Raw genomic sequence first — 27,599 nt, forward strand, 5'->3', positions numbered from 1 at the left:
TCCTGTCTGTGCTGCAAGCAGAGCTGATGGACACTGCTGCTTTGCAGGACAGTAGAGATGATATGATATTGTGACTAGTTCTTTATTTACAGCTTCTTGGAGCACAGCAGGCAGCATGTAATTAGAGCAATTGGCTCTGATGTTATAGAAAGAGAGGACAACCTTGTCAATCAGTGTGTCAGGCAAGAAAGCACATGTCTGATGGGCCCTTGAGAAAGGAGATGATGCTTTTGGAGAGGGAAGCAGGATGTATTTGCATCTTGCTTTCATTATGCATGGAAGATAAAATATTACATTAATGGGAAAGTATTGAACCACCACTAACTGAAGCTTTTTAAGCTGAGAGGGTGAGGAAGAAAATTGGCCAAAGAGATTTTTGGGAAATGGGAATGTTGAATTTGAAGCCACTCTGGAACATAGAAGACAGAAATGACTGGGGATTAAAGTAAATGTGATGGTGGTACTTGTGGATAGAGTAAATAGAGCAGGATTAGCCTGTGGTTGAATGGAGGGGAGAGTACTCTAGCAGCCCATGGAGGAGGTCACAATCTTGCTCTCTAGTTTTGCAGGTGACCCCTCTCTCAGCCTGGTCCTTAATCTGGTCTGGAGACAGTTCTTATGGGTTCATATCCTGATGACTGTTCCTGGGCTCAGCTGGTTTGCAGCTACTGCCTTCAGCAGGTCTGTGTCTGGTTGGCTGCTTCTGCAGACCTTTTGTTTAGGATCTGCCAGTGCCAGAGATTGAACGCAAAGATGTAAGATGGATGGATGCCTTTGAGTGTGAGGTTAGTGGGAAACATTACACTGATGGGACTAGTGATGTAGTAATAGTTTTTATTGAAGCCTGCTAGGTGAAGAAATAGCCAGAGGGCTGAGAACCTGAGAGCAAGAGGGAGAGTTTTGTGAGGGCTAGGAACTGAAAAAGTTCCTGGATTGATTTATAGGCATTGATTTATAGGCAGTAAAGACCTCAGTTTATCTTGTGAATCGCAGCCTTTTCTATTTGCTATGGCTTAGAGAAGCATGGGCTTGTATTCTGGCTGCTCCAGTGTTTAATATAAAACAAGCAATTAAGAAGTAAGAACCAGTGGGCTCTGCAGAAACAAGCAAGTTGGTGCAGAGGTGGAAAACTCCAGCACAAAGGTTGGAGACAAGACCAGGGCAACACAGACAGAGGACTGCAGCCAAAGTCCACCTGATCTTCCAGCCAGCCATGCTACAAAACACTGAAGGCTTTCTGGGGTCTGAGCTTAGCATCATGCCTGTCCAAGTTAAATAATCATGATGGGGACAGTGGGCTTCAGTGCTGTGATTCAAGCTTGAGAGAGCTGGGCTTGTTCAGACTGGAGAAGAGAAGGCTCTGGAGAGACCTTAGAGCCCCTTCTAGTACCTGAAGGGGCTACAGGGAAGGTGGAGAGGGACTCTTGATGTTATGGAGTATGGTGATAGGACAAGGTGTAATGGGCTTAAACTAAAAGGTGGTAGATTTAGATTGGACATTGGGAAACAATCTATCCCTGTGAGGGTGGTGAGGCCCTGGCACAGGGTGCCCAGAGAAGCTGTGACTGCCCTCTCCCTGGCAGGGTTCAAGGCTGGGTTGGGTGAGGCTTTGGGCGCTCTGGGTTAGTGAAGGGTGTCCCTGTCCATGGCAGGGGGTTGGAACTAGTTTATATTTGAGGTCCCTTCCAACCCAAACCACTCTATGATTTTATGAAGTGCTGAAATCCAGAGTTTGTGATAAAATAGGCAGTACCCAGAAGATAGGGTGCTTGCAAGTAAGATAGGAGATTAGGTACCCAGCAGAGCTGAGGGCCTGATTTCCAGTCACCTGTGCCCTGGATTTCATCAGGGTGGTGAAGTGACTCTCCTGGAGATGGGCTAGGTTGCCTTAGCCCCTCCTGAAGTCCAGGACTTGAAAGCTAACAAGAAACACTGCTGGGTGGTGGGAGACCCTGGCCAGCTGCTGTTGGCTTGGAGCTGAGTGTAGTCTGGGTGCTTATGAAATACTGTCCAGTATGATGTTCTATCCTGAGATGTATTTAACAGAATCTGGCTGCAAATGTTGCACTGATCCCCTTTGCCCTCTGGTGCAGATGGGATGGCAGGGAGCAGGGGTAGAGTGTCTACAACCCCAGTGTAGCAGTGGGTGGCTTACCTGGTTCTCCAGATGTGCAGTGAAGGTGACAGCAGGTGATGTCCCCTTGAGGTTAATGTCCTCCTCTAATCCCTGCAGAGCTGTGTGGGTGCATGCATGAGGGGCTGGGGTCAGGCAGGCAGCCCCCGCTGCTGCCTCCACGCTGTGTCCTCCTTCTCTGACAGCTAGAAAAGCCGACTTCTCTGCATGCCTGGGGAGGTGATGCTGGGGTTGCTGGGCCCTTCCTTGCAAATTAGGCTTGTGGCTTTGCCAGAAATGACATCATTTGTTAGGCAGATTTCTTCATTAGGAAGCTTTCTAATCTCAGACATGAGCGACACAGAAACCTTCCCCGCCCCCCTGAGCACGGAGAACGCTGAGCTGCATTGCCAGTCTCTGCAGTACATTTTGCTTATTTATCATTCATGGCATCATGTTTGTTTTATGACAAATGAACTTAATCATGATTTTCACAGTGGAATACACAGGAAAATACCCAAGATAACCATAGCTCCAGGTACAGAAACCCAAACTTAATTTAGAAAGGATATACAGGAGAGTCTAAGCAGCTGAAGAATTGAATTAATTTAATAAAAAGACTCTGCTACATATAATTCTTCATGCTGGAACAATAGCCCCATGAGATAGGATGGTGCTCAAGTTCTGCATTAAAGTTCTTTTTGTATGCTTAATGCTGAACCAAATCATTATCATTATTTGTTGTAGAAAAGTGCACTCAGGTATGGGGTATATATATATATAAAATTTTTTCCTCTGTGCTGCAGAGTGGAGGAGGGTAGGAGCAGCTCATCGTTTATTAATGCTCTGCTCTGTAGTGGTCTTAATCTCAAACAGATGGGGCAGGATGCTCTGGCTGAAATTCAGTGTGAACATGCTGACTTGCACCGAGCTTTCCATTTCAAGTACAGAGATTCAGGGACTGGACCAGGGCACTGAGTGTGCTGGTTGTCCAGAAATGTGATTCCAGAAATTCTAGAGGCTGAGAGTTAATCACTTCAGCTTAGGGGAGGAGAAGTATGTGTCTAGGTGTGTTGCACATGTGTGCAAGCACACACAAGGATGTGCTTTGCAGTACAGTTTGGGTTTCATTCTTTCATATGGTATTTACTGCGTAGCCAGCCTTGCCAGAGAGACTCTGCTTGCTTCACACAGGCAGTGCTGTGTGCTTCCAATTTCTGCATCGTTTCTGACCTTTATCAGTTGTTTTCTTCCTCTCATGACACCAGAGCATAAATGATGATGGTTGAGCCGAGAAGAGCAATGCTTCAGAACCTAACCTACTGCTATCAGCGTATCGTTGTCGTGCTGCTCCAGCCATGTGAAATAATGGGGTGAGCTGTCTGCACTGCGCTAAAGCGCGCTTCAGTGTGCAGAAGCATCGTTAGAGTGGCTCACATAGCACTAAAGAAGATATTAGGAGAGAAAATAGAAGAAACTTCTCAAACCGTGGCACCAGGCATCCTGGACTTGCCATGAGATTTAGTGTCAGGGTGTGGAGAGCTCTCCTTAGGAGACCAGAGAGAGTAATTTGTTCAGTCCAGCAAAATGAAAGTTCTAAGGGAAGGATTGCCCCCTATAAATATTTTCAAGGGGCAAAAGCCAGTCCTGACAGAAGACCTAATGGCTGTAGGTTGGTGATGAATAAATTTAGGCTGGAAACATAAGACTCCTAAACACTGGAGCAATCATGTTGTGGACCAGTTTTCCAAGGGATGTAGGGAGTCAAAAGTCAAATTGCTTCCTAGGACAGAGGTTGATGTTCTGAAAATAGTTGTGTGTCAGTGTTTACCATCAGGGAGGGAGATGCCTCTACTTAAAGATCCAAACATTCTCCACTTATTGTTACATTTTATTGAAAACTGGCTCATTTTCCTATCAAGTGTCCTTAAGATATGTTGGAAAGAGCAGGCTGCTGTGTGATCGAGCAGCTCAGCTCCAAAAGTCTGAGCCCTTGGTTTGAATATTTTTGTAGCTGGGGATAAATAGGATGGCCTTGTCTCATTTGATGACACCAAGAAGTGTGGTTGAGAAGCAAGGTCATGGAGATGGAAATCATGGTGGTGCTGGAGAGGGCAGGAGCTTGGGGTGTGCAAGCCCTACCCCTTGCATGTCAGGGAGGCATTTACCCTGCTTCCATTGAACAAGCTGTCATTTCCTTCCAGCAACATGGGTAACTCTGGACTGCTGCCAAGTGGTGATAGGAAATAGCTTTATTTTTGAGGGCTGAAGTGCTGGTGGGCAGAAAGGTTCTTCAACAATTTCCAAGGCTGGCAGCAAGCCTCAGATCTGGGATAACCAGATTCTTTAGGTGCTGCATAGAAAGTCTGCAACAGAGATATCAAAATCTGTAAGGGTTCTGTTTCTGTGCTGCCCATGTTCTGCGTGGCTTTGCACAGGACAGATGACAGACGAGTCCGAGGGAGAGACTGATTCCCATCTGGACACGTCTGTATTCCATGTTCTCTGGATACACATGATCCATTGAATTCACAAAGAGTGTGTTTCACCAACTCTCAGCAACACTTTTGGATTTTCAGTCTCTGTTGCTGAGCTGCTGCTGCTGCATTTCCACCTGGCTTCACCCTCCTGACATCTCCCCTGCATCACTCCTCTGGGTATGGGGGACAGCCCGACCTGCAGACTTCATTAAAGCCACCTCTGCTATGGTCCAGTCCTCTGGGGCTCCAATCCCAGAGACTTTGGGAATGCACCTGAATTGGGAAACCTATAAAATATTCAGCAAGAGCCTGTATCTTTTGGAAGGCCAAGAAGGGATTTGGGAGCCTCAAATTAAATCATTTTAAGGAGTATGAACTGTGCAGCCACTCAGAATCTGATGCAAGCTAGTGATGTGTTTATCACCTGGACTCTCAGGAGGATGTGTCTCTGTCAGCCCAACTGCTCTCAGAGGTAGTCAGTAAAGTCAGATTGCAGATGGATGCAAATCTTATTGTGGTTTTACCTCTCATGAAAGGGAAGCCTCCAGTGCCTCAATGTCCTGCTTCATGTAGTTCTGGGTGAACGAGGCCACTTAGTTTAGGTGATCAGTAAAATACAGCAAAGGGAAGGCATGTGTAGGTAGGTGGATAATTGGAAGACGGCTGTGTGAGTACTGCCAAACCTTGTGTCCTGTGTCTTTGCTTGTGGTTGTCCCCAGCTGCCTCCCAGGGATGGGGACAGATGCTTTTCAAAGCAGGCTCAGTGTGGTATATTATGGTCAAATGGCAGGTGCTGTGCTGGGAACAAGACACTACAGCTTATCTGACTGATGGAAGCATAGAGGTGACAGTGGAGGGAAGGCTCAGCCCTCAGTTCCCCTCCCTGCCCAGTGTTTCCCACTGCAGTCATGTTAGCCAGCAATATCCCAACCATGCTGATGAGAATGGCAGCAGAACAGCCTAGAGCAAAGCATCCTGCCTCCCTGCTCCCTCCAGCAGCAGGTCTGTTCCACCCAAGGCCCTCAGACATGAGGTGGAACACAATCAGCATCAGAGCGGTGCTGCTGGATCTGTAACGGGCTGTTGTTCAGCAGGCTGGTGCAGAGGGCACGGCTTGGCTGTGGTTCAAGAAGAAACTGCCTTGATCCAGGCAGCACCACAGCTGACATGCTGACCGTGTTGTTCCTCTGCCTTTGTGTAAGTGTTGCTCTTCATGCCCTTTGCTGCTCCAGGCTGGAAAAGCTCCTTCCCTGCAGGACGTCAGATAAAATGCTGGAGCCGTAGAGGGTTTGCCACCAGCACCTTCTCCTTCACTCCCAAGCACCCTCTTCTTTGGGGCTGTGCATGCAGCTGAGAATAGCTCCGTGCCCCAGCCTCCTCTGCAGGAGCAGGGGATTTATTCACAGGCACTGGGTTTGCTCTGATAGTCTTTCTGTAGTTATTCTAAAAAGAGATTCGCTTTGCGCCTGGGAAGCGCCTGGCTCTTCCTCCAAAATGGAAGAGAGAAAAGCTCCTGGTGTGGTTTTGTATGTGGTTAAAAATAGTGTCCCAGAAGTGTATGATGGATAAACTTGAATGAGGGAAGTGTAGATCAAGTGTAGTAACCTTCAGACTGTACACACAGGCACGTGTGCCTATCCCAGCCCTTCTAAAATTTCTTCTATCTCCACTTGTCCATTTCCTACTTCACCCTCTGCTTTCTTCTCTGCCTTTCTCGTCCTTTGTTCCCACGACTTTTTAAATTCTGCATCACTTGTCTTTCATGTAATTCTCATTCACCACCTGTTTCTCCCCAAGTTAGTGTCCTTTTGCCCTTGTGCTTTTCACCCTGCTTCCACACCACCCCATCTCTTCCCGCTGTCCCAATACCTCTTTCTCTTCTTAGCATTGTGCTCTCTTCTCTGCTCTCCCTCTTGTCTCTACATCCTTTTTACTTCCTTCCTTAGCTATTTCCTTCTCATCATCACAACCCAAAATCTATTGGGGTTGCTCTGACTATGAAGCCCCTGGGGCAGCAGGTGCTAAAGATCTCTGGTGTGGTTTAGAGACCTGGTACAGCGATGGCCAATATCTGTGTCAGCTTAAAAACTGACTTGAAATCTAGCTGAAAGGTGTTGAGATTGAGTAAGCCAGGCTGGGGGATGAAGCATGTTGTGTTGAGGTTACCAACTATGATTAGGGTGGAACAGCCATTTTTGCTCTCCTCCCTGAAAGACCAGTCTGACCCTGGCCTGCAGTTAGGGTGAGAGCCACTGGAGATATCTTGACGAATGTCCAGGCAGGAGATAGGGGCTCTTGGTCCTCAAAGGCAGGGTCCTGACTGGAGTTCCCAGCCCAGCCTTTGACTTGGGAACAGGGATGTCAGCCCAGGGAAGCGTTTCATTGTGCAGGCAGAGATCTCTCACAAGAATGGCTCCTTACACTTGTCATCTTGTTCAAAAGCTAGCGTAAAATCCTTAAGCCTTTATCTGATATATTTAAGTGGATCAAAACACTAAAAATGAAGAATCTTCCTGTATGTTGTGAGTGCCTTACAGTGACAGACCTGAATGTTTAGCCACATGAAGGCCCTTTCCCACTAAGAGACAGTGTTAAATGGCTTCTGGGTAAGTGGAAGTCGAGCCAGGAAGGGTATAAATAGCCTGTTGGAAATACTCTTCATGCAGTCTCCCATCCTCATCTTCCCTTCTCTCCTATTTCTGTTTGGTTTGTTTTTTTTTTTTTTTTTTCAAAGGAGGAAAGCATCAGTTCTTGTCTCTGGGCTATTTCAGATCAGGCTGGGAGCTGAGTGGACCTCAGAAGCCCTTTTTGTATCGCAGCCCCGTGGCGGTTGTGGACATCTGCTGGCCTTGTGGGCAGTGAGATGCAGCTCCTGAGCCATGTGGCATTTGGATAAGAAGACATCAACTGCTATTTTAGACTTCCTGAAATTCCTGATTTATTGTGGAAAGCCGTTGCCTTACAAATTAGTTGTATTTAACTGCTGAGACTTAATTCTTCCTCTTAGAAGGGGAGTTTAGTGAAAGAATGTAGTGACTTGTGGTTGAGAGCAACGTACAGCTTGGTTCTGCTTCCATCCAGCATCCTCATCCTCATATTGCTTTATTTCATGATTACTCAGGAATGTGTACTGTTGTAGTGTTCAACATCAGGAAAAAAGAACATCCATGGCCCTTTTTAGTATAAGGGAAATGTTCAGAACGTTCTACTGCAAAATTTAACCCCTCAAGGTCATACTCTAAATTCTTGTGAAAAATGGAGAGGAAAGAAAGGGGCTCAGGTTTTCCTTGTGTTCTTATTTGGCCTAAACAAAACCACCTATTGCCTGCATTTAACATAGAGCATGTTTTGTGCACTCCCTTCTGGAAAATGTGTAAGCAAGTTGCTGTGGAGCAGCAGGATTAAACAACAGCTGCTTTGAACAAGCTGGACCAGGTGGAAGTGGGGTGCACGTTGGTTCTTTGCACTTCACAGCTCAGTGCTGTAACTGATAGAGCTGGGAAAAGACAGGGCATGGTTAACCCACCACCTGGATCATCTCCTGTTGGGAGCTAAGGGGACTGGAAAGCTGTGCAGGCAGCCATGGCTCCTAGCCCTGCTGCACAGCTCCTTCCAATATATGGGATTTTGGGACAGTGTTTTCTAATAATACTCAATAGGGTGTTACTATAGCAACTATACCATGTGGTGAATAATTTCATGGGCTTAAATCCAAAACACTGGGAGCTAAGAGTGGTCTGAGTGTGACTTAGGTCTGTGAACTTTGGTCATGTGGGTGCTGTGCTGAACTGATTGGACTTGGGAAGAGGATAAAAGGTGGTTTTTTGCCTCTGAAGGTGGGGGTGTGCCAGACAGGGTGGGGTAGGGAAAATGAAGGCCACCATGCAGGGTCCCCTTGCATGCACTGTGTTGTGCATGCTTCCACAACCAATCCTGACACGCAGCGTTTCCCTTTGATATTCGAAGCTTGCTGTAAACCAGGGCTGACATCTAGCTTCAGGTCAAATTAAATTGATTTGACCTAGAATGATTTTTATTGGTTTGTTTTTGTATTTCACTTTAAAAAGAAAATCATTTAAAAACCCTATCTGTTGTAGCTCAGTTCCAAGCAGAATTATGTCCCTTTAATTTTCTCTCTTGCCAAGCTGAAGAATCTCTTAGTTGCCCAGATTTCATCTGAAGTGCTAATGTACAAGAGGCAAATTTGGGCTATTGACAGTGGTGCCAGAAAGAGACATCTGGAACACCCTTCCAGGGCAGAGCTGGAGTTGGTTCCCTGCTGAGGCCTATCCAGAGGTGCTGTAAGTAGGGAGATTGTATATAGGCATGTATATGCACCCTGTGGTCCCTATGCCTCTCCTCTGCCCTTTTCCATCAAACCTTGACACGTAGCCTAATTTTATATCGTCAAGTCACTGCTCTTTTTTCCTCCCATCCTCTGTGACTAATTCCCTCTCTTCACTTACACTGGTACCTCAAGAGTATTTATAGACTGTGATCCTGTTCTCCCTGCCCCCTTCCATACAATATAAATTTATCTCTGTTATTCCCTCCTCCAGCCTGGTCCCAGGTGTCCTGCCCTTCAGTGCTTACGCCACCAGCATCTTCTATAGCTTCTCTGCATCTTTCTGTGCTTTTCCTAAATGAAGAAAACAAACCAGAAAAGTACCTGGCATTTGGTTCATCTGTGCCAGAGGAAAAGCTGCAGAGTCTCTTTGCCCTGCCCATCCTGGTAAGGGACCATTTCTGTTTTACATCACAGGGTTAGTCTGTGAGCTCAAATTGATTTTGCTGTCTGTGGGATGCCTCTTGCCTCCTTCACTGTCCTGCCTGGGTACTTAGTTACACTTGTTCTGCAGCAGTGCATACACCTGTGCAGTCTGGGTTTCTGCCCAAGGGGTATATGCTGCATCCCTGAGCATAGCATCTTCTGTGGATGCATTTACACTGTGCTAGCTGAGGCTTTTAGTGCAATGATTATCTGATTCCCTGACACTGCATGTGAAGAATTCACTCCAGGACATCTTAGTGTCTTAATTCCCTTGTTATCACTTAGTCCATTTGACTGATTTCCTGTGCATGTGTTATGGGTTGATTATCAGAAGGGCTGAATGCCAAAATTACAAGAAAAAGCAAAGGTTCCCTTACTTGCTACTTTTCCTTTGCTTCCTACTACCAAGCTTAGAGCCAAGAAGGCTATTAGATTCCTTTTTTTAAGTACAACTTAATGCTCACTTTTAGCTAGTAGTCATGTTCTTCCAGCTGCCCTCTGGCTCACTCACTGTGGTAGACTCTGAAAATGGGCTTTTCCCAGAGGGCATACAGCTTCACTTTCCCTGAAGTTTTCTGGATGTTCTCTTCTGTCTTTGAAAACACAGCAGAAAACCTGCTTGCCATATGTGTCTTTTCTCTTTAGCTATGTTTATCATTTTGGCACAAACCTGTAGGTGAATCAGCAGTATCTGTAGAGAAGTCCTGTCCAGAACTTCATCTAGAAGCTGCTTTCTTCTGAGATGGAGCAGTCTACCTGGAGTATCTGCTGGGATGGAAAGCTCCTTGTTTGTGATCATAATTCCATGTCTGACTCTTGTGTCACTGGATTTTCAAATGTAGCTCATGCTCGAGTCTGAATCAGGAGAGTTTCTGTGGAGGTCATGTGTTTATCTCATCTCCCCAAGCAGGAGACCCTCTACTGACAGCATTCAAGAGTTAACTTGTGTAACTACTAAAAACATTCAGTATTTAGGACCTGAAACCTTCCTGGGCTGAATGGGAACTATTTCAGCGCTTTCTGCCTCTTCTAAGCTCAGGTTGGCAGCAAAGTCAGTGATTTTTCAGACTTGGAGTTGGATGCTTCATGGAAGGGACATCCTCTGGAGGAATCACAGCCCTCCCTGTGATTGCAAAGCTGAGTTTTCAGTGCAGCCTTTAGTGGCAATCTCCCAGCAGAAGGGAGCGAGGCAGTGGTGTGTGGTGACTGCTCCACAACCACTGCTCCAGCAGTGGATGGGAGCTCAGGCAGAGGAGAGTGGAGCAAGGGGAGAGCTTGCTGCTCCTGCCTTTCACCACAGCTTCCACAGTTACCTGGCAGTTGACCTTTCCTGAGCAGGAGAGACTCTTGAAGAGCTGCACACGGTGTCATGATCTGGGTAATTATCCCCAGCTTTTCACTTCTGAAGGCAAAAGCCAGGCTGTGCTGCTGAATGCAGAGAGAAATGCCTGTCAGAGAGGTTGGTCCTGGCGCTGCTGTCAAGCTGCTGCCCTCCTCCTGCTTTAATAACACAATAATTCCAGCAAATGGTTGGTTTGACTCAAGGTTGCTCCACCACAACCTCAAAAGCTTTCAGTAGCGCAGCCTCTACTGTCTTTAAATCTGCAGAAGGCTGTGATTTAGCCACCAACTCTGACTGCAGGGAGCTGGGTCCCCTTGCAAACAGTGGAGGCGTGACTGTGCTATGGCTTTCCTCAGCTCTTCCAGAAAAGTGGAGATCAGCAATTGCCCCTATCCCCACTGGCTGCAGCAGGACAGAAGGGAGGTCAGAGGCAAAGATACTTGTGTCCTAGGTTTCCTTATCCCAGGAAGCAATGAGTGAGTCTGCAGTGCCATCCATAGGGCTGCTTGCCTCAGGTGTATATATAGGGGGTAGAGGACCTGTTCCTTTCTCCCTAGCTTGGCATATCCAGGGGTGAGGAGCTTGTGAGTGACATCCAAGGTGCCCAAAGACAAGGCAGCTTGTTGACCTGGCCCCAGCTCACCACATTGTCCTTGCAAGCTTCCAGGCTTTGCAAATGAAAAGAGACTGAGAGCTGCGGAGTAAGGAAGGAGCAGGAGCTTCTCCTGGGCTTTCAGCAAGGGGGACAGGCCAACTAACCTGTGTTCCTTGAAACCTTAATTATGCCTCTGCTCAAAGTACAGGCTTCAGACTGGCTGGCTGGTCTCCTGGGTGGGCAAATATTTTTGGTGTCACAGGATATGGAGGGATTTTTAGTTGAATCTGTTCTTTGCTAAAGGAGAGTGAAGGGTGGGATAAGCCTCTAAAAACGTCCTTCAGGGAAGTGAGATGTCTAGGGAGAATTTTTTCTGTCTCTGCTTGGAGTAAATTTGTCTCTTAGGAGGAGAGACATAATGGCAGGTAAATAAAGGAGAGACCTTGAAGGCAAGGACATTTATAGCATTAGTTATAGGACACATGGCCCAATCCTCCTTAAGCAGAAGCTGGAGCCAGCAGGTTGATGCTGATTTATGATTGCAGTGGCTGTGCCCCACATTCTGCATTACTCTGAGAAGTTTCACTTTTAATATACTGGAAAAGCTGTTTCAAAAAGTCTGGAAAATTTTTGATTGACTTTCAGATTCACCCTTGGTGACCCCACTTTCCAGAAGCAGTGAGAAATCATTTAACTTGCACAGAAAACACATTCCTGCTTGGATCAGCCTGCTGCCTCACCTGCCTCAGCAGAACCTCCTTTTGTTTTGGTGTGTTGGGGTTGGTTTTGGGGTGGGGTGCAGGTTACTTAAATCTCTGCTGGTGTAGCTCATACTTCCTCACTTCTTGATGTTATATATTCTGGATCCTAGTTGATGCTACAGTCTTTTCTCCTTATGTTTCTATTGCTGCTAAAGAGGGTAGTCACCAGGAGCCAGTGTATGCTGGGCTGTTGGTTCTCCTGGTGTAGGTCATGTGAGAGGAAAACCTTGGCTGAAGAGAGAGGTAGATGGTGATTTTTGAGCTCTGCCTCTTTGCCTGTACCAGCCTCGTGTCACTGTGTCCTCTCTGACCTAGATTTCCTTCCTGTCCCCTGGGTATTAGATTCAATCTGAACTTGTGGCTGGTAATGTCTTGTCTTCAGACTCTATTTCTTGGCTCTCCTAGTTCCTTCCCCTGTGACAGCTTTATGCAGGTATAACTCTAGTGCCTTTGGAGGAGTCGCTCCTGATTTACCCCAGCCCTGAGTGCCTGACAGCAGGTTTTCTCCCTGAATTACCCTGTCTGACAGCTCGCTGCAGGTGTTAGGCATTGTCACCAAATGAATCTTCCTCTGGAGAGCCCTCAGTGATTTCAGCTGAGCTTCTGCGCGGTTGTCGCTCTGTCTCCCTGGAAGATTCACGCTGCTGGGGTGGCTCTCACCTTGGGGGATGGGGAACTGAGCTCAAGAGCAAGGCAACCTTTTCTTCCCTTTTCTTTTTTTTTTTTTTAAACTCATTTTTTAATAGTTGGATTTCCATGAGATGTTGCAGTTGGGTATGAGTGGCATAGAGAAAACCCAGCAGTCCCTCCAGGTATGTATCAAACTTACTCAAAGACTTGCATTTCAGTAGAAGCCCTTCTCCAGCTCTGGCTTCTACCTCTCTGCTGCTGAGCCCTCTATCCCCAGGCATGCAAGAGCCTGAAGCTGTAGGGCAATGACTTCTGTCCTGAGTTTATTGCAGCATCAAAGGCAGCTGGGGTTGGCATTTTTCTCTTTTCCAGGCTGAGTTTAAATCCACAACTGTGTGGCTGTGGATTGCCTTACAGCAATCATGGGAAGCTGAATTCCTAAGTAACCTGGACTCAGAAAAGACAGGGATGGATGTGCAGGAGGTGCCTATGGCAGAGCCCTGGGATGGAGGCTGGGCAGGGGATGAGGGTGTTTCTGCAGGGGGTATTGAAAGGCAACCTACTCTGAGTTTGGAGAGTGACTGACTGCTTTGTAGCAGTCTGGGGGTAAAAAGTGAAAGCTGGAGTTCCTACATCACATTTGAAATGAGATTTAGGTATTTTAGAGCTTTAGAAGACAAATGAGACTCAGAAAAACACATTCAGGTTTTGTGAGATGCTCTGGTGTCTAGTGCCCCAAAGGGAGTTGGGCCCTGTTTCAAGTTATTGAAAAGCATGATTTAGGTACTAATTCACTTAGTGTTTGGGGTGTTTTTGTCATGGAACTTGATGGAGTGTGATCATTCCAAGGGAGATGTGACTACAGTGAAATAAGAATGAATTGTTCTTATAAGCTGGGTTTAATTATCCTTAGCAAAGTGCATTTAATAGCATTTTAGACAGCACCTTCCTGTTGCTGAACCCTACTGACCAGTCACGTTACTCATGATGGTATCATAGGAGTGAAAACATGCTTCTTTTCCTGAATGGGGATTTTGTTAAAACTTACCAAATGATATTTGTATCCTTTTCTGATAATTATGAAGATCTGCTGCAGCTGCACCTCTAGCAGGACCGTTTGCAGCTTTGTGTGTGTTTTAAATTACTGTTCTGCTCTTCTCAAGGTACTTTTTTTTTCAGTGTTCATTATTTTTCATGCCATCTAGAGTATTGGAGTGGGCTGTCATGGACCTTATAGCAGAGTTTTACTGCCATGTCAAATTGGAGCTCTGTGAGAACATTTATTGAAGCAGAAAGCCTGGAGGGCACGTGGGGTTGGGAACTGCTGAATCATTTACTATGGGTTCACTTTACACAGCAGCTTGTTGGCTTTGGGGAACCTGCTCAGCATCTCCTGTCAGATGTCCTGATCTCTGTGGGTGTCCATGGGAGGTGAAGATACTCAGTGTTACTAAACCAAGCCCTGCTCCTCTGTTTGACTTGGCTTGGTCTGGGTGCACCACGACACCCACAGTGCCTGTTCAGCAGCAGCAAAATGCTGGAGCCTGGTACCTTATCAGAGCAGTGCTGGCTGGAGATGATAGCTGTTGTGGTGTAGAGTCCATGAGGAAGTCAAGATGCTGTTAACAGCCTGCCAGGATGACAGTGCTGGCTGCACAGTGCACCCTGCGCTCCCCAGAGTGGAGCTGTTTTAATCTTATTAAAAGCTCATCAGTGTTTCCTGTACATCTCTCCTGCAGACAGGGCTGTAGCACTCAGCAGCTGAGCCAGGACCTAATTTGTGTCCATGAGGTTTTCAGAAGAAACCAGAAGTCATCTAGGGCAACAGAATCCCCCAAGAAGGGGTCTTGGGAAGCCACATGGAAGGAGCACGCTTCTGTGTAACATGATGGTGACCTGACACCAGCTCCTACGGAGAGTGTCTCAACCAGGCAGCCCCCAAACTGAACCTCCCAAAAGTGTTAGGGCCTCCAGGGGTTGGATCCTGAAAGCAATTTGTTGCCCCATCCAGCCTCTGTGCTTACTAGGAGGTGGTGAGTTGCTAAAGGATGCTCAACATCAGCAGCCAAGGTTCTTTTAGGGGCTGAGATCCCAGCTGACTCCCACATACTGGTACATGGAGGATCAAAATGGGGGAGTCCTGGAGCTGGAGTTCCTGTTTACAATAGACATCTAAAGTGCTGGAGGCTGTAGTAACTCGTTGTCTGCACATTGACCTGAAGGAGGGCTTTCACATGTGTCAAAGCACATTGTTAGCTTGTTTGAGTTTAAGATCCACTTTCCAGCTCAGCTGGGATGAATCAGAAGTCACTCCAATGAAGTGAATGGAGTTACCAGAGAGTAAAGAAAATGGAGCTTGGTTTTTCCACCCTGTCCTTTTCCTGTCCTACCTGTGCAGGAGACAGCACCTGCTTCTCTGCATGGCAGCGTTTCCCCTGGCTCCTGCAGAGTCTCCAGGGGAAGGATGAATAACTCACCCAGCTGATGCCCTGACTCACTCCTGTCCCCAGGAGCTAAGGGGCAGCTCTGTCAGCAGCTCTCTGACAGCAGGAAGCAGCCTGCTTGCTGTTGGAGTTTCCCCAACACATTCAGGACCCACACAGAGAACCAGGGGAAATAATAATGGAATAAAAGCACATATCCCTCTGATACATACAGTTTTCTTATAGCATCTGTTGTGCAAATAAATGCAACGTGACTCTCAGAGTATGGCTGTTCCTGCTTGCAAATGCTGACATTGGTGGAGCTGTATCTTTCACGCAGGTGGGATCAGGGTAATTCTGGAGGAAAAGAAGTTGCTAACCTGTACATTGGGTTTGTAAATCCTGAGCTAAACCGAAGAGCACCATCTCCTGGCAGCTGGGAAGAGCTGGCACTGCTGTCAGGGATGCATGCCTAGTGTGGTTTCTCTTGCTGGTCTCTGCCTAACCCATGGCATCTGGGGGTAGGGCAGCTCAGGGCTGGCTCTGGCTAGTGAAAAGGCTAATGCAGGGGCGACTTGGATTTAAGCAGTCAGCCTTGCTGTCATTTTAGAATCATGGAATCTCCTGAGCTGCAAGGGACCCATAAGGATCATCAGGTCCAACTCCTGGCTCCACACAGGGCCAGCCAAGTCAGAGCATGGGACTGAGGGCATCGTCCAGACACTTCTTGAACTCAGTTAAGGCCAGTGCTGTGACCACTTCCCTGGGGAGCCTGTTCCAGTGCCCAAACACCCTTTCAGGAAAGAACCTCTTCCTAATATCCAGCCTAAGTCTCCCCTGTTGCCAGTCCCTCAGGTTTTATCCCTGGTCACCAAAGAGAGGAGATCAGTCCCTGCTCCTTTGCTCCCCCTTTACAGGAAGCCACAGACTGTGATGAGGTCTCCCCTCAGCCTCCTCTTAACCAGCCTGAACAAACTGAGGGACTTCAGCCTTTCCTTGTAAGACTTCTCCTCCAGACCCTTCCCCATCCTCATTGCCCTCCGCTGGACACTCTCCAATAGTTTTGTGTCCCTCTTGTACTGTGGCACCCAAAACTGCACAGTGTAGAGCAGAACAGTCCCTTCCCTGGACTGGCTGGTAATGCCAGGCTTGATGCACCCACCCCAGGGTGTGGTTTTGATGTCCTTGGTATCTTTTTAAGAGCCGGGCTCAGGTGAGTGCTGAAGGGAAGTCACTGCCTATCTCTGAGCTCTGTGGTGCCTTTGGGGGACTTTGGATCACAGCAGAGCTGCTGTGCTTGAAAATGGTCACTGCTCAGTTTTGGCCTCTAAATATCTCTGGATAACACCTAAAGGGCTGAGATACACTCTAGCATCTTTTGGGGCTGGTCAGACAAGAGTATTCCCCTTGCTTATAGGGCTTTGGCTGTGATCTGCGTGGACATGCGAGGGAGCTGTGGAGACCCTGCTCCTGGGAGCTAGCAGCCCTGCAGCACTGGGAATGATTCCTGAGGCTCCATATTCAAGAAAAAGTCAGAGCCAACTGTTTAAAAAGCTTACAGGAACTTGCTGGAAGTTTTTGCCTGAAAAGGTTGCTGAAACCTTCATTCCTGCAGTTGCAACCAAAGATCCTTCCTCTTCTCCGTGCAGCTCCAGGCTGTAAAAGCAGCACCATCTAATTAAAGATTAGTTTCCTCTCTGCTCTTCTGAAAAATTAATAATTCTGACCGAGTCACTGACACCCAATAAATACTGAACCTCACACTGCAGGGTTCCCAGCTGTTCCTCAGACCTAAACTTTCATGTCCTTCTGTGTCAGTCTGTCTCTGCCATTGAAGGTCACTGGGCTTGTGTGTAAAGATAGGCAGGTTAATGTGGAAGCCAGTCGTTTTGCTGAAAATTGAATGCTGTGTTCTGAGCTGACTGATTTGAAGATCACTGTTGATACTGGAATTGAGAGGAAAGAAAAGATCAGTTTTATTTAAATTAGCTCTTTTTCTTATCTGTTATGCTCAGCTAACTTTTTGCTTCCTTTTCAGTGTGCTGCAGTGGTTCAGCTTGCATTGATCCAAATTGGGCTTCAGCTGCCTTTCTTAAATTAAGAGTTACTCTGCATGGAACCAGTGATTTCTAAATTATTTCCTGTGTCAATTGCTAAGTAGCTCTAAATCCAGCGCTGTAGGAGAGGATTTCTGGAGCATTCACTTACTTATTCTGAGGGAACAAAACAGTCATTTTCAATTTTTTTTTTTCCTTTACAGATAATGAAAACACATGTAACTTGCTGAGCATCTCAGCTGTGCTGGAAATGACTGAATCAGACCCATTACTTCTTAGCTGGTCGCAGGAAGTGCGATGGTTTCCCCAGGGCTTGTGTTACAAGGAAGCGTGACTGCGCCTCTCAGGCACCGAATAGCTTTGGCTTACCTGAATTGGCAGGCAGGTTTTGGGGCATATTTGAGGGAAATCCAGATTTTTTTAAAAAAACAACCCTTTGTAACAAGGGTGAGTTCAGATCTGATGCTGCCATCCGTTACCAGCCCTATTCAAGGCTTCTCCTTCCCACGGATATTGAACTAAATAAACTTAAAGTCAGAGAGGGCATTGCTTAATCACCAGGCACTGAATACACTATTCTTCAGCAAAAATCTGCTCAGCTATTATGGGTTTCCATGTCTTTAATAGCCAGGCTAATAGCTGAGAGATTCACACTTCCCAAATAAGAGGCAGTTTTTACCAATGGTTTTAAATCATTCCCTGGGGAAATAGAAAGGTGCATTAAATCTTACATTAATTAGGTAGTTTCAGCTGTCTTTGGTGCTTTTGACTTTGTGGATATGTTGAGAGTTGAGATCCCTCTGTGACCTGCCACTGTGAACCCTCTCTCTACTCACACCCCCTTTAACTCTTTGCCTTCCTCCTGAGCCCCAGTAAGAAATACATTTTCTGCTTTCATCATTCTTTGCAAAACCACTGCAGAAAAGGAGAAAAAAAGGTCGATGATCAACAGTGAGTCTGTTTGTTTGAAATCAGCTCTTGTGCTACCACTACAGCACTGGCCTTGTACTGTTTGAAAGTGTGAAGTGATGTTTCTGTTGATGACTATTTCAGGTTTATTTTTTTCCTCTCTGCTGCTGAATAACACAAAGAATAGGAGGATATTTTCCCAGGCACTCTCTATCACTTGCTCTCCAGCCTTGCTATAACTCCTGCTATGAAGAACCTGACACTAATGCATTAGAAACCTTTTCACTGCTCTATTGATCAGCGTTACTAAGTGCTGCAAATGCATGTGTATCTGGCTGCCATATACTCTAGACAAAGCTGTAATGAAAGCTGCAAACAGGATCTATGGATATTGGTTTGATGGCAGCTCCTATCTCCCTTGACTGTGTTTGTGCTCTCTCTTTACTAGCAATAGTAGGATGTTTGTAGAAGTGGAGTTTTGCTCATGGGTGGTGTTGTGGTTGTGTATTTTTCATGAGCACTCAGAGCAGAAAATGTTGCACAGACATCTTGAGCTGGTCCAAAGCTGCTCAGCATCAATGGGCTTTGGATTGGGTGCAGTAGGCACCATGGAATCATCTAATGAAAGAGCAGCCTTGAAGCCCCGTGATTTAGGCAGCTACTCACCCAGCACAAATAGTAAATTATAAACAGCAGATACTGGCAGCAACAGGCATGAATAGGCTGTAGTCAGCAGTTCACAGCCTGAAGTATGTTGGCATAAACAATGCATCAGATAATTCCAACTAACTGACACTTGTGAGAATCCCAAGCCTGTTTATGGACGATTTTCCAAAAGGCAAATTCAGCAAAAATTTTTTTAAAAATACATTTGCAAGAAAAAAGAACCCATCCCTTTCTGCTTCCTGATCATTTAGAAGTGTGTTTTGCATAGGAGCTGTCCTTGCAAGGCACTGGATGACCTCAGGTAGGACTTGATGTGGGTGCTGGGCAGCCCAGCTCAGCCCTTACTCTGCTTTGGCTTCACTGTGGTTTTCCACTAAGGCTCTGACGTACCTTTGCTGATGAAACAGAGTCATTTGGAGCAGTGAGGATGAGAGCTCCTTGCAGAGAGTTACAAAAGATCCAGCAGCCCTGGGTGAGCTGGCAGGAAAACAGAGGGTGAAATCTAGAGTAGCAAAATGTGAAGTTACACAGAGAGGGGAAAAATGAAGTCCCAAATTGATGTGTGTATGAAAAACCTTTGCAGTGACCCTCACCACTCTGAAACAAGATCTTGGCATGACCATGAACAGTTCTATGCAGTGCTCTGCAGTGGTGAGAAGAGCTGAAGAACTGAAGGCTTGGAATGGTGATGATAATTTGTCACCTTCTAGCTCCAGCACCCCTTGTTCCATGAGTGGCTGGTGAGTTCCCTGGAGGAAAAGGCCCTGGGGGTGTTAGTGGACAGCTGGCTGAACATGAGCCAGCAGTGTGCCAAGGTGGCCAAGACGGCCACCAGCATCCTGGCCTGTGTCAGGAATGGTGTGACCAGCACAAGTAGTTCCATAATATTCAGCTCTGATGAGGCTGCACCTCAAGTACTGTGTCCAGTTTTGGGCTTCTCACTCCAAGAAGGACATTGAGATGCTGGAGTGTGTTCAGAGAAGGGCAGCGAAGCTGGTGAAGGGTCTGGAGCACAAGTCCTGTGAGGAGCAGCTGAGGGAGCTGGGGCTTTTTAGTCTTCAGAAAATGAGTTGGAGGGGAGACCTCATTACTCTCTACAACTACCTGCAAAGAGGGTGTAGAGAGGTGGGGCGCAGTCTCTTCTCTCAGGTAACAAACAATAGAATGAGAGGAAATGGTTTCAAACTGTACCAGGGGAGGTTTGGATTAGATGTCAGGATTTCTGTAACGAAAGGTTTGTCGAGTATTACAACAGGCTGTCCAGGGAGGTGGTGGAGTCACCATCCCTGGAGGGATTTCAAAAGCATGTACATATTGTGCTCGAGGACGTGATCTAGCAGTGGACTAGGCAGGGTTAGGCTGCAATTGGACTCAGTGGTCTTAAAGGTCTCTTCCAACCTAAGTGATTCTGTGATTCTATGTGATCTCCTCTGCAAAGGCAGCTGCCACGAATCCCTGGCCATGGGCCTTTGGGGTGTGGGGATAGAGCTGCTCTCAGCATCCTGTCAGCAACAGCAGATTAGTGGGGAGGGCTGGCTGGGGACCAGCAGCACCCAGAGTCAATGTGGACGGACACACCGGAGAGGGTAGCATAGGTAGGCTGAGGAGCAAGGTATGGGTTGTTCCTCCTCTCCCATACTGCTAGGTTTCCCCTTGAAAAAAAGAGGAGCATGCTGTTCCCACCCTAAAGACGGCCCAAGGAAAAGAAGTTGCTTGCAAGCTATCATAGCGCTGGGTGGTGAAAAACTATGGTGAGGGAGATGGTAATTCTGCCTTTTGCATGTCAAATGCAGCAAGGTGGTGCAGTAAAACGAAGCCTGCAGCTACACACTGAATGGTGGCAAAGGGAAAGAAACTTGCTTCAGGGCTCACTAAGTGAGCTGCATGTGCCTAGTGCTTGGAGGGCTGTGGGAACGAGCAGTTGTGATGGTATTTAGAGGTGGTGTCATTGGGTACGTGCAAAGAGAAAGGAAATAACCCAATGCAAGAAGCTCAGGAGCTTTCACCCTGATGTTTCTCTGCTTCTGGCTTTGCAGCTGCAGCAACATCCCTTTAACATTCAGTTTGCTGTGTGTGGTAGTCCAGGCCACAGCATGTGTGGAGCCAGTCAGGAGCCCCACATCCTTTGTGGAGTGAGGAGCAGAGGTTGGAGGAAGCCGGCCAGCCTCTGTGATGCAGCATACGTCAGCACACAAGTAGTTAATGAGCTGATTCCCCCTCCTGTAGACACCAGCTCCTACAGACATTAGCTTTGCTCCTCCCCATCCCTGTTCCCTCAGCCCCTATCAAATTTTGTCTCCCCACCTCCTGCCTCCCCCATGGGGGGATCTCACCACGCCTGTCATTGAGCTGTGCTTTATATTAATGCTGCAAATAGCAAATGGCTGCTGTTTGTAATTTAATTAGTGCCATCCCCAGGAATTTAAAGCATGACAGAGGGAATTAGCCTAGGAAAATGATGCTTGGGTGTGGGTAGAGGTTTAACCACTTTCATCCCGGTGTGCTATGGAGATGATGCACACAGGAGATATCTTTCTGGACATGGGGAAATCACTAAATGGGGGTGATTAGTCTCTGCCCTGGTAGTTCCCAAATTTAGAGTAGCTACTGTTAAAAGAGAAAGTGAAATTGAAAGTTCATTTTCCATCTCAGTTTCTGTCCAGCGGAATTTTTTGTTCCTGAAAAGTTTCCTTTGTGTGAAATGTCTCAATTTATCTGTATTAAAAATAATAAAGTCATTTTGCTCAGGATTGGTTTTGTGTTACACAATAGATTGGTTTTTTTAAGGGTGTTGGATGGTGAGTCCCTGAGTCAGATTGTGAGTGAGGGAAGTTGTGACATTGCCTTCACTGCAGATTTTTATGCACAGGTTGGGCAGGTGTTGGCTGGGAACATTAGCAGTTTGCAGAATCATTATAGCTAATTTAGGGACATCAGCAGCTGGAAGCTTCATCTGACAGATGCACCACTATGTCGGCCAAAGGTATAGCAAAAGATAGTCCCAAGGAGCTTGCAAGTGAAACCAAGCCTGGTGCAGAAACCAAATCTAAAATCAGCAGGGAGTGAGTACAGCTTAGCAGGAAGATTGATGCATGCAGGAGGCACTTGTCTCTTCATTATGCAATATTTTTGTCTCTCTGCTTTAGGTGTCACAGCCTCATCACACCTCTTTGACTATGGCTCCACTGCCAACGGCGGCGACAGCTCCTTCTACACCTCTCTGATCTCTGATGTCCACTACACCACCCCACGGGACTCCACCTATTTCACGGGCATTTATCAGCAGGAAAACAGCCCCATTCCCTGCTCCGGCAGCACAGAGGGGTTTAACACGCTGGGGCACCCTGTTCAAGATGTGACTGGGTTTGAGTCCCGTGGCTTGTTTAGCTCAGATTCGGGAATAGAGATGACTCCTGCAGAGTCTACTGAAGTTGATAAGACCTTAGCAGAACCCATGAAGGTAGAAGCTTATAAATACATGGACATAAGTAGATCAGAAGAAAAAAAATACCAAGAAAAGCCTGACCCTGACTCAGAAGATGAAAGCCCAAGCCTTACCGATCAGTACCGGGGAATACCCACAGGGTCCAGCCACACCGCTGAGCCTCAGCGGACGGCTCTGGAGAGCACGGAGGCAGCCAAAGAGCAAACCCCACTTGAAGACACAAGGTCTGGAGATCAGCAGAGTGCCTCTGTGGTTACAGCCCCTGTCAAGATCACGCTCACTGAGATAGAAAGCACCGGGGAAGCTGCTGGAAAAGAGTCGAGCCAGACACAGTCGGAGACTGGGCTGAAGCCGAGCCGTGAGGTGGTACCAACGGTGACAGTGTCAGAGCCAGAAGATGACAGCCCAGGGTCTGTCACACCACCGTCCTCTGGCACAGGTAATGCTGATGCATGGCACTGGTATTTTTTGGTATTCAGAAAGTGCTTGCACGTTGGAGAATTGGGTTTGGGAGGTAGGTCTAAGGGGGTGCGAGCAGACATTCACTGGTGGGCATTGCTGAGAGTATCATCAGCCAGGCAGTGGTTTTGGCTGGATCCTGGTGGTTTTGGGGTCTCTTGGTCATCACCCTGGCTGGCTCTGCTCCCCAGACGAAATGAAGTGTGGGGGACCAGGGTGCTCCAAATGGCTGGGTTAATTTTTTTCTTTAAAAAATAAAGAGCTGTTTTAACATGTCTCTGCTCTTGCAGAGAATAAGGTTAAATTGTTAAAAATAAGTCCTGACTTCGAGTGGAAGTGCTGCTTTTAGAAAGTGCTGAGGAGGGAAATGCTGTCACCTCATTTATAAAGGGGACTGAAGGGATGAAGGACTAGTCTCTTTGAAAGGCTCCTGATTTCTGATGTGGAGGGGCACCAAAGTCCTGTATTATCTGATTACTGCAGTAGTGCATAATATGGTTGGACTCGATGATCATCAAAGGTCTCTTCCAACCTTGTTATTTTGTGATTCTGTGATATCTGGTCTTAATTTTCCTCATTGTACATTGCTAAAATATGGAAGTAGTATAGTATTATAGAAAGGAATAAAGTTCTGTGACAGGAAACAGGATTTTCAGACTTGAAATTAAATTTCAGCCTCCTGGATCAAAACCCATTGACCATGAACATTTGACAATAAACATTCCTAAGCTGAAATTGCCATTGCTTTGATGGCATCTAGAAGCATTCAAAAATTGACTGGAACTTCCTTAAAATGGCAGTCTAGGATTTCCACCCCCTCTGATCCCTATCCTTAGAGAAATACCTACCTCCTGTCCCAAACTGTGAGTCTGCATTTGTACACGTTCACACACACACAGAGATGGATAGAGCCTCCTGCAGCTGTGAGTTTATCCTGCCTCAGTCAGCCAGAAACTTTGGATAACAAATAGACTTCAGAGTCCCATCTTTCTTCTTTGATTTGACTGGGTGACATCACACGCTACTTCCGAGACATGCTGCTTTTTATCGATTTACGCTTTTTACACTACAAGGTAATTAAGAACTTCAGGCACTAATTGTTATTTATTCAGTCCTTGGCAATTGTTCAAGGCTGGCTCTGTGGCACTGGATAACTGTATCCCATCATAACAGCTGAATAGTGTGTGGCTGAGCCTCACGGCTGCTGCCTTACTGGGAGGCACTGGTGAGTCCGGTGTGCAGAAATATTCCTCTCCATGGGCAAAGCTGATTCCAGCACTGCCCAAACAGCCCTGGGAGGTCCCACCAGCTTGCATGGAGGTGCTGGAAAGCCAGAAGCACTGCTTATTGATCACATTAAGGAAAGAAGGCAGGCATCATCTTTTAGGAGCTGGCTCCCACAGGGTGTCTTCTCTGGATTTCACCCCCTTCCCACAGCCAGGGACACGCTGCACCCAGACCCCATGTTCATAAGCAAGGAAGAAATGTAAAACCTGCCCTGCCCAATGACCCAGCAAAGTCGTCACTCTGAGATACCCCTTAAGAATCCTGGCAAAGCCCCCAGTTCCCTCCTGCTTGGCTCAGGACTTTTGGGAATGGTTTGCTTTTAATTACTGGCCATCATCTTTCCGAGGGAGGGAGACGTGATCTATTCATCCGCCGCAGTGGTGCTGAAAGGCGGTGGGTATTTATATCCTTCCCCGTGCCAGGGGTAAATATGACACCCTGCTGCTGGCCACAAAGGGCATCCTTGTTTGCAAGGTGAATGCCATGGCTGAGCGCTACGACCCGCCAGCGCGGGCAGGAGCAGGGCGAGGCCGAGGGACGGCGCGTTGCTGCGCTCCGAGGACTGGCAGTTGGACGCCTGCCCAATTAAGTCATCGCTGAGGGAGAAAGTGCTTATATGCGGTAATGCAGGAGAGTGGTGCAGCTCCCACCAGCTTCCTGCAGCCTGGGGGAGGGAAGGATGCACCCCCTTCTGCTCTATGTGCCCAGTTCAACGCTAACTTCTTGGCAGCTGGACAGGAGCGTGTCATAGCTGTCCCAGACACCTTAGTTCTGTCTGTGGCCATGCTCTGGGCTGCAGAAGGACTTTCTCATGGGAGAGGGGTGTGCTACAAGAGAGCTCTTTTGTTGGAGGAACTGCAGACACGCCAGCAGTATGTGCTCAAAGCTGCCATGACATGTGTATTGGCAGATGCACGAAGCAAAACTGCTTGGAGGGGTGTGGGGAGGCTGTTTTTCTTGCTCATCACCCAGAAGGACATCATGACTTGGGTGCTATCATAAAAAAATATCTCCCTTTACCAGATTCATCTTGGGGCAGGCATATGATCAGGAAGAAATCATCTGTGCAATTGCCATGAGAAATTAAGTCTGGAAATAGCCAGAAAGAGTGGTTTTGTCCCAGGTCACATCTGACAATCTCTTTCCCACCCTCCGTTCCAGGGCTGACCAGCACATCTGGGTGGGCTCAGGGGACTGATGCCAGTGGCTGCACCCAAAGCAGGGCTGGGCTGAAAGCAAATACCCAGCAGGAGTGGGCTCAGATCAGCTCTGGGCTCCCCACACCTGTGGCTGAGGAGCAGGAAACCTCCCACTTGTTCTACTGTGGTCCCCAGATGTGCAAACTCTGGTGGTGGCCTGCCATGGTCCTCTTTACCAGCATCAGCAGGAGGAAACTTGGGGGGATCTATTATCCTGATGGCTTTCTTGAATCCTCACTGCCTGCAATGTCACTGAGTGACATGTTAATAGTGATACAAAATCAGTGAGCGAGCACTTGAGAGTCCAGAGGACAAGTGTCTGTGTGTGCTTGTGGCTGTTCCAATGTTCCTCAAAAGGAAGAGTTGGGCATGGGGATGTCAGCTTTCTCTGGGTTAGTGAAGTGGAAGGTGGGAAGAGCTGGTCAGGAAGCAGCAATGGCCAGGTGCTGGCAGGGGATCAGGTGCTGGGGTCCCCCTTGGCACAGAGAGGTTCAGCTGGCCTTGCTCTGATGCACCAGGTGTAGTCTGGCATTGAAGCTGGCTGATGCTCTGCAAATGGTAAAGTGGAGCCTGTTCTCCATATGGTGACTCAAGGCAGCTGCTGCTGCACCTCATGTTGCCTCTGTTCCCTCTTACTGTGAACAATTCACCAGCAATTTTACTTTCTTGGTTATTTCATTACAAAACCCAACGTGGTAGAGAGATGTGCAGGGAGGTAGAACAGCTGGGAAGTCTGGTGCTGGGCTTCCTTCTGGTACTGGATGTGGGCTCCTTGGCAATCCTGGGTGACCAGTCAGCCTTTTCCACTGCTCGTGTTCAGTCTCTGAGTGTATCTTCTTCCAGTGTGAGCCCCAGAATGCAGGGAAATTTGTTTCAAATTTTGGGTGATGAGTTGGTCAGTTATTTTGTATGGTCTCGTTCTTAATTATATCAAGAATTACATAATTACAGTTAAAAATGAGTTTCAGTCCTAGTCCCATCTTAAATAAAATAATCACCCACTTCCTTTAAAAAAAAAATAGAGTTTTTTTTTCTTTTTCTTTTTCTTTAAGAAAAGTTCCTGACCTGGAACTTTTCACAGCTGTAAATTCAAGTTTGACAAAATTACTGGTAACTATACATGGGTTGTTACATTCACTGATGTCAGGAACCCACCAGCCCTGTGTGTGTGTTTCCCCAGAACAGACCCATCTCTGTCAGTGACAGGCAGGTGCTGTCACATGTGGCCTGAGCCCACGTTCCTCACAACTGGTGATTTTCCTGGTGAAAACCATATTGCTGTGCCACTGGCCAAGCCCTGACCAGCACTGCCTCGTGCCTCAGCTTTCTCCTCAGTGAATGATGCCAATGACACTTATTTTATAACAAGTATGTGCACAGGAACTGCTCTGTCAGGACAAGTTGTTATTACTGTTAGTCATCCTAGATGGGATGACTTTCTGCTGTGTTACCAGCCCAGCTAGAGGGATCTGTGCTGGTGTGAAATCTATTGTGTTTGTTGTCTAAGCAGCCAGAAAATTCTGTTCTTAACAACTCCTTTCTCTTCTTTTCCCCCTTTTTTTCTGGGTGGCAGAACCGTCTGGCTCCGAGTCGCAGGGCAAAGGCAGCCTGTCAGAGGATGAACTCATCAGTGCCATCAAGGAAGCAAAAAGCTTTTCCTTTGAGACCCAAGAGGTGCATCGGTCACCAACCCTTTCTGCTGAGAAGAAAGACCAGCGGGCCAAACCTGGGCGCCCCACCGTCTCCTCACCCTTGGATAATGAAGCCAGCAGCGCTGAGTCAGGGGACTCAGAGATTGAGTTGGTCTCAGAGGACCCCCTGGCTGCTGAGGAAGTGTTGCACTCCAACTACATGACCTTCAGCCACATTGGAGGGCCTCCTCCATCACCTGCCTCCCCCTCTATCCAGTACAGCATCCTACGGGAGGAGCGGGAGGCTGAGCTTGACAGCGAGCTCATCATTGAGTCCTGCGATGCCTCATCAGCCTCTGAAGAGAGCCCAAAGAGGGAGCAGGACTCCCCTCTGATGAAGCCCATGGTCATGGACATTATCAAGGAAGAGAATGGCTCACGCACTGATGCCTCAGACTATGAAGCCAGTAAAACGACAGAGAGCAGGATGAACAGGGAGAACCTGGCAGAATCAGCATCCTACCTGAAATCTTCCTTTGCTGCACCAAAAGTAGGTGCTGAGACCCCGACCTCAGCTGTCAGCACTGAGGAGCTGAAGGAAAGAGTAATCCTGAAGAAACCCATTGAGGAAACTGTTGTTAACCAAAGTAAAGTGTCTTCCAAGGACTCTGGCAAAAGAAGTCCACTGGCTTCACCCCTACTTCCATTCTTAAATAAGCAGAAAGGTAAATGCAGATGATTATGTTGGTTTTTGCAGTGCTGCTGAGAAGGGGGAGGAGGGAGAAGTGCCTGTTATTTGCAGGGGAGATGTTAGTAGTGCTGAGCCCTTGA

The 27,599-nt window shown here is 47.3% G+C and overlaps 1 protein-coding gene across 1 annotated transcript in view; it reads left to right on the forward strand.

The window, feature by feature from the left end:
- The window catches only part of RTN1 (reticulon 1), a gene marked incomplete at both ends in the record, with an annotated part of 113,252 nt that overhangs the window by 40,743 nt on the left and 44,910 nt on the right, over window positions 1-27,599 (forward strand). The window contains 2 exons of the mRNA XM_084270758.1: window positions 21,894-22,631; window positions 26,711-27,493. Of these exons, the coding sequence (XP_084126884.1) occupies window positions 21,894-22,631; window positions 26,711-27,493 (1,521 nt within the window). The remainder of the gene's footprint in view (window positions 1-21,893; window positions 22,632-26,710; window positions 27,494-27,599) is intronic.

Source organism: Gallinula chloropus (assembly GCF_964237585.1).
Source record: "Gallinula chloropus genome assembly, chromosome: 14".
Lineage (NCBI taxonomy): Eukaryota > Metazoa > Chordata > Aves > Gruiformes > Rallidae > Gallinula > Gallinula chloropus.